Here is a 12191-nt window from a genome sequence, read left to right on the forward strand (position 1 = left end):
ATATCTGAGCAGGGCAACTCTGGAGACTTCCGGGCAGCATCTCCTTAGGAGAGAAGCCTAAAATTCCTTCTGGGTTTCTACCTTCCATTGTAGCCTAAGGCCAGCAGTCACATGTCCCCGTTAACTGCATTTAAATGTGTTAAAAGGACAGTTCATGGGAGTCACTGAAACTAATTACACAGTTAGGTCTGAAAAGTCATATTTATACAATGAGGAATTATATTTCCATTAAAAAAAAATCATCCCTGTGATTCACAGAAACAGGAGAAAAGACTGGAACACTTGGTAACCAGTTTGTCAGCAGGGCAATCTGACAACAGGGCATTTTAGAATTCTGAAATTCAAATCACTTCTTTTAAATGTTCTGAAAATTGGGGCTGGAGAAATAGCTCAGCGGTTAAGAACACTGACTATTCATCCAGAAGACCCGAGTTCAAATCCTAGCACCTACATAGCAGCTAACAACTGTCTGTAACTCTAGTCCCAGGGGATCTGAAAGCCTCTTCTGTCCTCTGCAGGCATTGCACAATATGGGTGCACTTACCTACATGCAGGCAATACACGCATACACATAAAATACAAATAATAAAACATTTTTTAAATTCTGAAAATAGGGCTGGAGAGATGGCTCAGTGGTTAAGAGCACTGATTTCTCCTGCAGAGGACCTGGGTTCGATTCCCAGCACCCACATGGCAGCTACGAACCATCCTTAACTCTAGTTCCAGGGGAATCCAAAGCCCTCTTCTGACCCCTGCGGCATTGTACAACACGGGTGCACTCACATACATGCACACAGTACACTCATACACATAAAATAAAAATAGGTAATTTTTTTTTAATTCTGAAAATAAAAGCATCCAATGCTAAAATAATAAATTATAGAATTGGAAGCAGAAATATAACTTTGCCTGGGGCAAATTAACATGTTTCCAGTTCAAAAGTTTTAGAAAAGACAAAGAGAAAAAGAAAAGTTCTACATAGAGACTGGGTGGTTAGGAGAAATGACCGGCCCAGATGAGGTAACATAAAAAATATTTCCCTCTCTTCTGTCATCAGACTTGCTGCCAAGCCCTAAACTCATAGAATTCTAGCTTGACAAAATCAGGGGGAGCCTTAGAAGTGAGCTGACTATGAGGGCTGGGGAGAGAGTTCCGTCAGTGAAATACTTGTCTTATAAGTGTAAGGATCTGAGTTTGAGTCTAAGAACCAGATTTAAAAGCCATTCTATTTTTTCATTTATTCCTTCACTCATCCATCCATTTTTATTGAATTTTTGTGAATTTCATACAATATATTTTGATCATATTTAGACCCCCTGCCCTATCTGTACCCTCCCCTTCATCCCTTCATGCCCCCTGCCCAATTTCATACACTCTGTTATATATATTAAGGTCTGTCAAGTCAAATTTTTGGCCCCAGATGCCCTTCAGTGTGGGTCCATCTACTGGATCCTGGTTAAAGTGTGTACACTAACAAATGATTTAAAGGAGTTACTCTATAACAGGGACATTGTCCCCACCGGACACCATAGGTTAGCAATGAAAAAGCACAATGCCAGGAATGGACTCCTTCTTTTGAAGCTGTTGACCATGGGTCCCTCAAACAATACTGGCCATTGACCCTGCTCCTGGTTACCCACCAGAACTTGACAGTAAGACCCTATTGCTGAAGACACTACATACAAATAAGGAGAAATCAAGCTAGTGCTGACTTCAAGGCTTCATCTCTGCTGGCTGGCTTCCTTAATGCTGGAAGATGCTATGCATGCTACTGAAAGAGAAAAGTAATCATTAACCTTGCCCAGCTGTGAATCCTGTGAACTACAACAGGTGGCCTGGCAATAAGCCATCATATTTTAAATCCCAGTGCTGGGGAGGCAGAAACAGGAGGATCCCTGAGGGTCACTGGCCAGCCAGTCTAGCCTAATTGGTGAGCTCAGGCCAATGAGGGATCCTGACTCAAAGGAGGTGAATGGAATTCCTGAGGATAATCCCAAAGATTGGCCTCTGGCCTCCATATGCTTGGATTTCCCTCCATACATGCATGTGCACACACACACACATTTACATTTTTATAAAAGTAAACTTATTAGTGCCTTGAAGCTGTTCACTAGGACCTAGAGCCTGGTCAGGGTGGACCCCTTAGACCCATAACTCGTCAGAATGCAAACACAATCAACTAAATTCATGTTTCATGCAACGTTGGCCCTTTCACAGTTCTACCTGAATCTTTGGTTGTCGTGAGGTAAGATTCACAGCATAGAAGTGATAAAGTAGCCTATGGATGAATCCAGTTGATCTGGAGAAAGCACCGGGATACAGATAAAACTCTACTGGAATAGAGTTTATTAGCAAAGGAACCCATGGGACAGATTCCCTTCTGGGCAGGGAAACTGTCTTCCCCGGTTCATGAGCTGGGGTCTTTTTTATAAGGGGAGGCTTCTGCTTCCCGCAGAAGGCAGGAACATATATATATATATTTTTTTAACTTGGGTTGGGGGTAGGGGAGAAGGAGAGCAGGACTATTACAACCTGCCCTCTTTAGAGATCAAAGGGGAACCCTGCTCTGTTGGCCAAACAGTGGAGAAAAGTCTGCTTCTCTTGACTTCAAAGACCAGGGTGCTTATCAACATGGTTCCCTTTTCTCAGGGGCTTGTGAGGTCCTTGAGGCCCTGTTGGTGAGGGGGCAGGGCTATCTGGACCCTAACAAGAAGGAGCTGCACTTTTCTGCTGGTGATTTTTTTTTATAACAACTTTATTAAGACAGAACTCACCATAAAATTTGTTCTTTTAAAACATGCACTTTTGTGGTTTTCAGTATATATGCAGAACTACACAACCATCACCACAATATAAATTTTGAACATTGTCATCACCACTGAGGGAAAGCCCATGTGGGTTAGCAGTCACCCTCCATTACCTCCTCCATCCCTGGTCACCAGCAAAGCACTTTCAGTCTTCATAGATTTGCCTATTCTAGACATTTCATATTGACATAATCAAAGATGTGACATTTTATGTCCTGCTTCTTTCATTCAACATGGTTTCATTCATCCATGTTATAGTGTGCATTAGAACCTCATTCCTTTCCACAGCCAAATAATCTCCTATCCGATCTATTCAACCAAGGGACTTTGTGTTTTTGCCCTTTGGGGTTATTATGAATAATGTACTATGTAACATTTGTTTACAAGTTTTTGTGTAAAAGTGTTTTAGTTGTCTTGTACAAGGGTACATACCTTGTATTTGAATCAGTCATATAGTAACTTTGTCATCTTTTGAGGAACTGCAATGGTTTTCCAAAGTGGCTGCATCATTTTACATTCTCACCACAAGCATACATGGCTTTGAATTTACCCACATCTTCACCATTACTTGTTACTGTCTCTGTTTTAGGCTTCCTAGTGAGTGTTACTGTTAGTAATGTTTACTTTTGTGACACCTTAAGGGTATGCAGTTATGTGTTTACTTGGTCTTCACCTGTGAGCTCCCAGTGACCTGAGATGGTCTCTTAGAGTCACAGTCTGTCCCTTAAATGTTTGAGTTGAATCAAATGCTACTATACCCATGACTTGCTATCAAGATGGATGACTGCCAAGTTCTGTCCCAGAGACTGGTGTATTACACAGACAGGAGTAAGCTGTGGCCCTTGTCTCCTCCAGATGACTGGATTAGACTACTAGGGTATTTAAAGAATAAAATACAGGGAAAGAAAAGGGAATTTCCATGCAAAATTTAGGATGCACATAAAAATTGCAGTTATGTTAATTTGGTAGAACCAAAATCAAAAGGTATACTTTCTTGGTTGTGACCATTATGGTGGGTAAGAAAGGCATAGTGGTACACCAGGCAGAAAAACATGTCTTTTGTCAAAGTGGGGAAAGAAACGTAATGTTGCTGAGGCCATAAATCAGGACTGGGCTCCTACAGGTGACTGACAAAGGCATCCTGGAACCTTGGGGCCCTTTGCCTGGTTTGGAGGCCATATCCCTCAGCCTACTGTTTGTGCATAGGTGCAAAAGGTTCTCTAGCACATCTAGGTCAGAAATGGCACCAGCCTTCCTCAGGCCATGGAATGTGGTCCCAAAACACAGTATTCAAGAACAATGAATTCACAGATCTTAGTACAACAAAGACAGCCAGCTTACTTCTTCCTCCTCAAAGAACTACAGTAAGAGATATGTAAATGCATTTTGGGTTGAATGACCTTGGGAGAAGACTGAGAGAGCAAGAGAAAGAGACGGACCAAGACTTCAGACACCTGACTTGAGGCAACAGCATAGAAAGAAGGGGAGAAAAAAAAAATCACAGCATCTGCCACCCTGGCTCCATCGACATGGGAGGGTTATCTTTCATTGTCAGTAAGGATGCAAGCAAGAGCCCCCAGAAACTATCAGGGTGCATGCATGTAATCCTAGCTACTGGTCACTTGTATAATCCTTACAGGTTTACAACTAACTTAGACAAATATGTAGTTTGTACCATAACCTGATTTGGAGGAGGATCTCCCATCAGCACCCAGTGAGCTCCTAGAGGACTGTATCCAGAAGCCATCTTGAGAATGAAGCAATCGTCTGAGTTTGGGCTGCTGTAGACATCGGAAACTCTGTAATTACCTATCTGCCTTGGTTTACTTTCAATTGGTGTGATAAAAGCACTGACCAAAACCAACTTGGGGAGGAAAAAGTTTATTTCATCTTACATCTCCCAGGTCACAGTTTATCACTGAGGGAAACCTGGAGCACAGATGTTGAAGGCATGCTGCTTACTGGCTTACTCCCTTGGCCTATGCTCAGCCTGCTTTCTTATACAACACGGGATCACCTGCCCAGGGGTGGCACTATACACAGTGGGCTGGACCCTCCCACATCACTCAACAATCAAGAAGATGCCCCACAGACATGGCCATAGGTCAATCCAATGGAGATAGTTCTTCAATTGAGGTTCCCCTAACCAGGTGTGTCAAGTTGACAACTAAAGCTCTCCTGAACAAACTCAGTAAGACAAAAGCATCCAGTTCAAACATTCGGTGGACTAAAAGTCAAAGAAGAATATCTGAACCCAAAGGCAAGTTTTCTCAAGATAAAGTCTCACTATGCAGGCCAGGCTACCCATGAATTCATGACCCTCCTGCCTTCACTTCCTGAATGCTAGGATTACAGGCATGTGTCACCACCCCCAGAAAAGATAAGCCTTTGAACTATCCTTGTCAGACAGAAATGGAATGCAGAAAGAGAGTAAAGAAAATATTGAAGACTGGGAAACATTTTTAAATGACAAATGTCCACATTTTGAAGACAAGTGGGTAAAAACATGCTCAATGAAATAATGAAAGAAAACTTTCCTAATCTTGACAGATATATACAATGCAAAAGAGGTTTGTAGGATTCTAAATACACATGATCAGAAAAGGTCTTCTCTGTATATTTTTTTAACATTGGAAATTGTGAAAGTATAAAACAAAGAACAGCTTCTAAAATATTTTTTTAAGTTACCAACTTGCATTTAAGGCTATCTCTGCTAGACCAACAGCATATTACTCATCAGAAACTTTACTGGCTAGGGAAGAATGTAATGGCATATTCCAAGTTCTGAAAAGAAAATAGCTGCTGGGTACTGGCTGCCAAGCCTGATAGCCTGAGTTCTATCCCAGAACCCACATGATGGAAGGAGAGAACAACCAACCCCCACAATTGTCCTATACATATATACCATAACACACCCCTGTGCCTCCCACCCCCAAATAAGTAAATGTGAAAACAAAAATAAAAAGAACCTATTCTTGGACTTCAAAGAAAAAAGAAAAGGACTGCCAACCAAGAAAACTACACATTGCAAATCTGTCCTTCAGAAATAGCAATGCAATGCTTCAAAGAAAATCAGACTGATGGGTTCATGACCGCCATATTGGCCTTACAAAGGGTGCTTAATGGAACTCTGCCTCCAGAAATGAAAGAGAAGATAACTACCATCAAGAAAGCATATGAAAGTAAGAAATACCACTAGAGGAATAGATACACAGAAAAAGAAACATAAAAGAATCAAATAGTATCTATACAGTAAACAATCAAATCACAGAGGTAAACACAGGAGAAGAAAAGCCTGAAGATCCAGGTATATGGCACAGGCCTGTAACTGCAGCTCAGAGATGAGAGGCAGGAGGATTCCAACCTCAAGATCAGGCTACATAATCACATTCCAGGCCAGGGAGGAGGACAAAAGAAAGAAAAACACAAAGACTATTCAAAACACCTATAAGAAAATCAACAAAATGACAGGAGTAAATCCTTAGCAACTATAACTATGAATGTAAATAAACTTAGTTCTCTATTTAAAAGATACATACTAGGTGAATGGATTAAAAATTAACCAACAATATGCTACCTATAAGAAATTTACCAGGCTGGAGAGATGGCTCAGTGTTAAGAGCACTGGTTCCTCTTGCAGAAGACGGGATTCGATTCTCACCACCTACATGGTGGCTAACAACTGTCTGTAACTTCAGTTCCAGGAGATCTGACACCCTCTTCTAATCTTCACAGGCACTGTATGACATGGGTGCACCTATATACATGCAGACATTACACTCACACCCATAAAATAAAATATATTTTAAAAAGAAAATTTGCCTCATTAGTAAATAAATTACACTGTCTAAGAGTTAAAAGGTATGAAATGATAGTGCAAGCCAATTTTAAAGGCAAGCAGAAGTAGCTAAGCTTACATCTGGGGAAAAAAGAATTTAAGGACAACTGTAATGCATAATGAAGGTCACTATATAATGATCTGACATCAATTTATAAGAAGATATGATTATAAGTCTGTAAGACCTAATATCAGAGTACCCAATTTTATAAAACAAACAATACTAAAAGTGTTTAAGAACCGGCCTGTGCTTTCCAGAGGATATCAAACATTCTATGTCTTTTCTTCTCCATTTGCCTTTACCTAGAATACCTCTTTTAATTCAGTTTAAATGATCTTACTTTTATAATCCAAAGTGGGGTGACTGAAAGTCAAAGAGGATGCTAGTAATAACTGTGCCAGGACAATGGGCAGAAATCAGAACTCTGCAGACAAAAACAAGGCTTTGAGTCCCCTCCCCTAGATCTACACATGCATTCCCTACTCCAGGGCAGGTGCTATCCATCTCCTCCTGTGGATACTGTATTAGTTATTTTTGTGTCCCTTTGACCAAAGTATACAACAGATACAACTTAAGGGAAAATTTCTTTTGACTCGTGGTTACAGAGAGTTTCAGTCCATCACAGCAGGGAAGTCATGATGGAACCACTTAGTCCATGATGTTGAAGTGTGTGACAGAGGCTGTTCCCACATTAGTGGGTCAGGAAGGAGGGACCAAGCTAGGAAGTGGGCAGGGATAACATATACCTCAAGGACCTCCCACCATGGAGCTACTTCCTCTATCTAGGCCCCACCTCTCAAAGTTTCCAGAACTTCCCAAAACAACCAGCTAGAGATTATTCAAACACAAGCCTGTGAGGGACATTTCAGATTCAAACCATAACATGCAGCCTTAGCCAAGAAGACCTGCTCTCATCTCCAATGAACCCACACCCCATGTTGGACAACCATTCTGCCTTATGTGCTGACACGGGGTTACCTGTCTCATTCCATTTGCCTTTACCTAGAATACCTCTTTTAATCCAGTTTAAGTGATCTTACTTTATCATCCAAAGTGGGGTGTGGATGCCCCCCTATATCACAGGCTTCTCAAAATCAGAGGTCACATCAAGGTGCATGTTACTTAAAAGGAGGTTAATCAGTTCACATGAAATTAAGGAAATCCTGTTGACTGGAAGTTCAGTGTAAAGCTGGGCCAGGAGAGAAGCCTCTTCTACAGGCCTGAAAGGAACAAGTCATCAAGGCAGTTCTCCAGCCTTCATGTTCTCCCTATTCTACCTCTTGATCTTCCTGCACAAAGTTCAGATTGTTGTTGATACACAGATAAAACATAAGGAGACTTCATACAATCATCTCTTGATATTCATGGGCATTAGTTCCAGGACATCCTGCAGATACCAAAATCTGCAGATGTTCCAGTCCCTTATACAAAATGGCATAGTATTTGTATATACCCAACACATTCCTCCATGCACTTTAAATAATCTTTATTTGACTTATATTTAATATGAACACTGTGCAAATAGTTGTTTTGCCCTATTGTTTAGGGAATAACATCATACTTGCTCAGTATAGATGCAATTGTGATATTTTATTTGAAATTAGTTGAATATAAACATGCAGAACCCAGGAGTGTGCAAGGCTGACTGCCCCTTCTAGTTGTTCGAGATTTCCAGAGCTCTAATGAATACAGATATCAAAATTCTGCCCAGCAGACTTTGTAGGGGAACATCTACAGTGAATATACTTGTGGCTCAGGACCCTGAATCATTTCTAGTTCAAACCCTTATCAGTCTGATTTCTTACAATTAAGAACTCTCATCTGCTATAATTGTTGTAATAGAAGCAATGTTTAGATGTTACAGAACTGACATTTTCTTCTGTCTTCCAGGATCAGTACAAGTTCTGCTATGAGGTGGCCCTGGAATACTTGAATTCTGGCTGACTGCATCAACAGCTCTGTAAAGGAACCTCTTCCTGCCACAAAGCCACGTTCCATGGCATTTGTGTAGATGAGATGAAGACTTCTCAAAATGCTTGTTTTGCTTTGCATAATTGGCTCTTTTTAAGAGCCCAGGAAAGTGTTTATGAAACTGCTTGCACTGCCCAATTCCCAGTAATGCTGCTGCCTGACAGAACACAGCCTACAGTCACCAGAGACTGTATTCCTCGACACTGGCCTGTTAGAGCAGTGTAGACATCTGGCCAACTGAAGAGCACAATTATATTCTTATGAAGGAATTTGTACCTATGGGGTAATTTTTTGTGGCCCGTGACCCTTTGTCATTGTTACAACTGAGTGTATGTTTTGTTCTGTGGAGAATGCTACCTGGCATTATAATATATTCTTTTAGTTAATATTTGTATTTTAACATGTTGCATAATATTATATAGCTTTCCAGAACTAACAGATAAAGGTGTAATGAACAAAGATATGTTGTATGAGTTGTTGTTTCTATCAGATTTGTATCGTTTCCAAGAGAAAAGCTCCAGAGGCCTCAATTCAAAAATGTAACCTGGTCAGATTTCACAGATCCAAAGCTTTTCCATTTGTTTATATTGTAAATATTTTTGATTTCATCAAATTATTTATTCATTAAAAGAAATTTTTGTGAAGCACAGTGAGTGACAATCATTTTTTTCTGAAGCTCAAGAAACTATTTGCTGTATGCTATTACCATTTGTGAATTCTCAATCAATAAATGATGACCCTTGACCAGCCATGCTGCATTGGTGGTGACCCAGTGACAGGTGATAGAAGCCACACACCTCAAGTCAGTACAATCAGGGGGAGACTGTACCAGAACCTTGTCCTAGTCTATTTGTCACTGCTTATAGACTGGTTACTTTGAAAATAAATCTACTTCTTATACATGGCCGCTAGCAGTCCATGTCCAAGGGGCTGAATCTGATGAGGACCATCATGCTCTTTCATATCAATATGGAAGGGCACACATGTAATGGAAAGGCAGGGCAGAAGTAAGAGGAAACTTTTGTAACAAAGCCTCTCCCATGACAATGCCCTTAATCCATTGAGATCCACATATTAAAGGTCCTACCTCCCAACATGTTAGTGGAAATTAACTGTCTACATGAGTTTTTTTGGTGGGGGGGCATTCAAACCATAGCAGTTTGCCTGGTACAAGTAAAGTTGGGGGTTCTTGAAAAGGAACTCTTGTAGGTACCCTAGGATTGCCATAGCAACCTGCCCTGAGCTTAGGAAATGTACTGTGGGGCTCATCTTGGCCATGAATTCTGAGCTGATTTCACAGGCTGGACAAATGCCAGGGAGGGATTTTCTGACCAGGAGTAATGTGTTCCTTCCTGTTTCACCTGAGGCAACCCTTCACATCTCATTTAAATCTAAATTGTGCTGAGAGAACAACTTTTAAATGATTAAATAAGCAGAGTACATTAAAGCACAAGAGCTAAACAAAACCATTCCTGCCAGAAGGGAAGGTCACCATGTATGGAAACATGGTAGCCACGTACCCTGCCCCATACTTTTATCCCTAAATCAAAGGTAGGTATGCTGTGGATGGGAGCTTCAAATTTAAACTGAGTTTCAAGCTATGTTAAGTGACTACCAATAGCTAATGGGGACCAACTTTTATTGAACAACAATCTGCATCAGACCCCATCCCATGTGGAAGTAGGTACTGTCCACAGTATGATCCAGGGAAAACTGAGTCCCATCTGACAGATAAAGAAACTCACACTGGAAAATAGTAAATAACTCATCTAAAGTCACATCCCCTACTGTGTACAGAATGCCTCCAGAGCTCAAGTGAGGTGGAAGATAGCAGTGACCTCATCCAATGCTTAGAGCAGAAGACTGTAAGAAAGTGCATTTGTACCGAAACGGGAGACAGGAGCCATCACTACAGTGACAAGTGAGGATTGAGCCATCACTACTAGGGAGCTTGGTGACCAAGGAAGGAGAGAGTGGAGACTGCCCCTAAGAGGACAAAAGTGGACATCAACATCTAAGGCTGCTACTACTTTGTAAAATGAGCAGTCTATGTACCCTTCATTCCTGCCAATTTCTCAGACCCCTCCTAACAGTTATAGACTATCTGTCCCTAAAAGAACTAGCTGGAGCTGAGCTCCATGCCTAAACTCAGGGCCTCACAGACAGGCTTCTCCCAAGGAATGGCTTCTGCCATTCTGCTGTTCTTGCATAGGCTCCTAAAAGATTAAAATATTTTTTTTTCTGTACCTCTCTGAGATGATCTCTCCAGAAACCAGGAAGAGGGATGAATGTGAATGAACAGCTATATCCATTGTGTGCAACCTGGGCCTAGACAAGGGCAGTGGGGAAACACAGGGAAACACAAATCAAATTCACAATTGGATGTCATCCCACATCAGTTATAATTATGGTGGTGGATGACTACAAGGAAACAGTTTTCCAAGTGGCTGGGAATTTGCTCATATGAACTTAACAACAATGGTGACAGCATGCACAAGACCCACACAAACTGAAACCAGACAAAAACCCAGCACAGAACTGGGGAAATGGGTAAGGAGCCCCAACCTTAGATGAGGAACTAAGTGACAGCTGATCATATAGCTGGGTGAGGGAGAGTTGATCTTCTTCAAGGGAGTGGCTCCAGGTAGGCTCACTAGACCCCAGTGCAAGAACTCACACCAAGGTGTTTGTGAGTACACCAACTTGATTTGAAGGGTCTTAACATAAATGACGGAATGCATAAAGGCTGGTGGGCCTGCTATGGAAGGAGTACAGATAGGGGAGTCTAAATATAGTTAAGATGTATTATATGAAATGCACAAAAATTCAATAAAAATATACATTAAAAAAAGAAAATGTAATGACAGAAACTCATATACCATAAATATATCATATTTGCATTTTGTGTGGAAAAATGACAAGTCCACAATATTTCTGCGGTCATAAAATTTTGTGTGTACCAACCCATGTAACTGAAAAACACATAGCAAAATATAATACTTCTACACTATGCTTATAAATAAATATAGCATTTATAGAAAATTAACAAAAAATAAAAAAAATTAAAAATTAAACAATAAATCTCTTGCCTTTTATCACCTTTTACTTGTTTTACCTGTTAGCACAAGTAAAAGAGAAGGGACTATTTTTTTGCTTTTTCTGACTTCTCATGGGCCTTTGGAGGGTGCTTGAGATCTGCGACTTTGAGGACACAGAGAAAAGCCTCTACCCTTGCAAATGACTGAAGCCAGCCTCTCAGCTGCACATTCTCTCTCCTCTCATCCTCTGAGTCCCCCTTTGTTGTGTCCTTCTGAACCTCCCAAACACTTCAGAGTATATGGCTTTTATGAAAGACAAGAGCCCCACCCATTGTCCCTATGAGCACAGCATGCCTGCAAAGCTCCGACCTTGGCCTAGCACACTGGTGATCACAGAGCACCCATGAGGTTCTGGTCCCTGCCAGCCCTGCAAGGACTCCCACTTGACCCAGGCCCTACTGCTACTGGGCTTGTGGCTGCCCCAGCTATCCTGTAAATCTATAATCAGCGCTGTGTCAGCCAGTGAACCTGTAGGA

At 41.1% G+C, this 12191-nt stretch overlaps 1 protein-coding gene across 4 annotated transcripts in view; it reads left to right on the top strand.

Moving 5' to 3' along the window:
* The window catches only part of Ptprm (protein tyrosine phosphatase receptor type M), a 794765-nt gene extending 785499 nt beyond the window's left edge, over positions 1-9266 (top strand). For 2 of the 4 annotated variants that reach the window (XM_008834659.1, XM_008834658.3), the window contains one exon: positions 8537-9266. In XM_008834659.1, coding sequence (XP_008832881.1) covers positions 8537-8590 — 54 coding nt within the window. In that variant the 3' untranslated portion in view covers positions 8591-9266. The remainder of the gene's footprint in view (positions 1-8536) is intronic. The other 2 variants (XM_008834655.3, XM_008834657.3) reach the window with 1 other exon arrangement.
* Positions 9267-12191: the final 2925 nt, after the last annotated feature.

The sequence above is a fragment of the Nannospalax galili genome, unplaced genomic scaffold (assembly GCF_000622305.1).
Source record: "Nannospalax galili isolate Female #2095 unplaced genomic scaffold, S.galili_v1.0 scaffold155, whole genome shotgun sequence".
In the NCBI taxonomy this organism is placed as follows: domain Eukaryota; kingdom Metazoa; phylum Chordata; class Mammalia; order Rodentia; family Spalacidae; genus Nannospalax; species Nannospalax galili.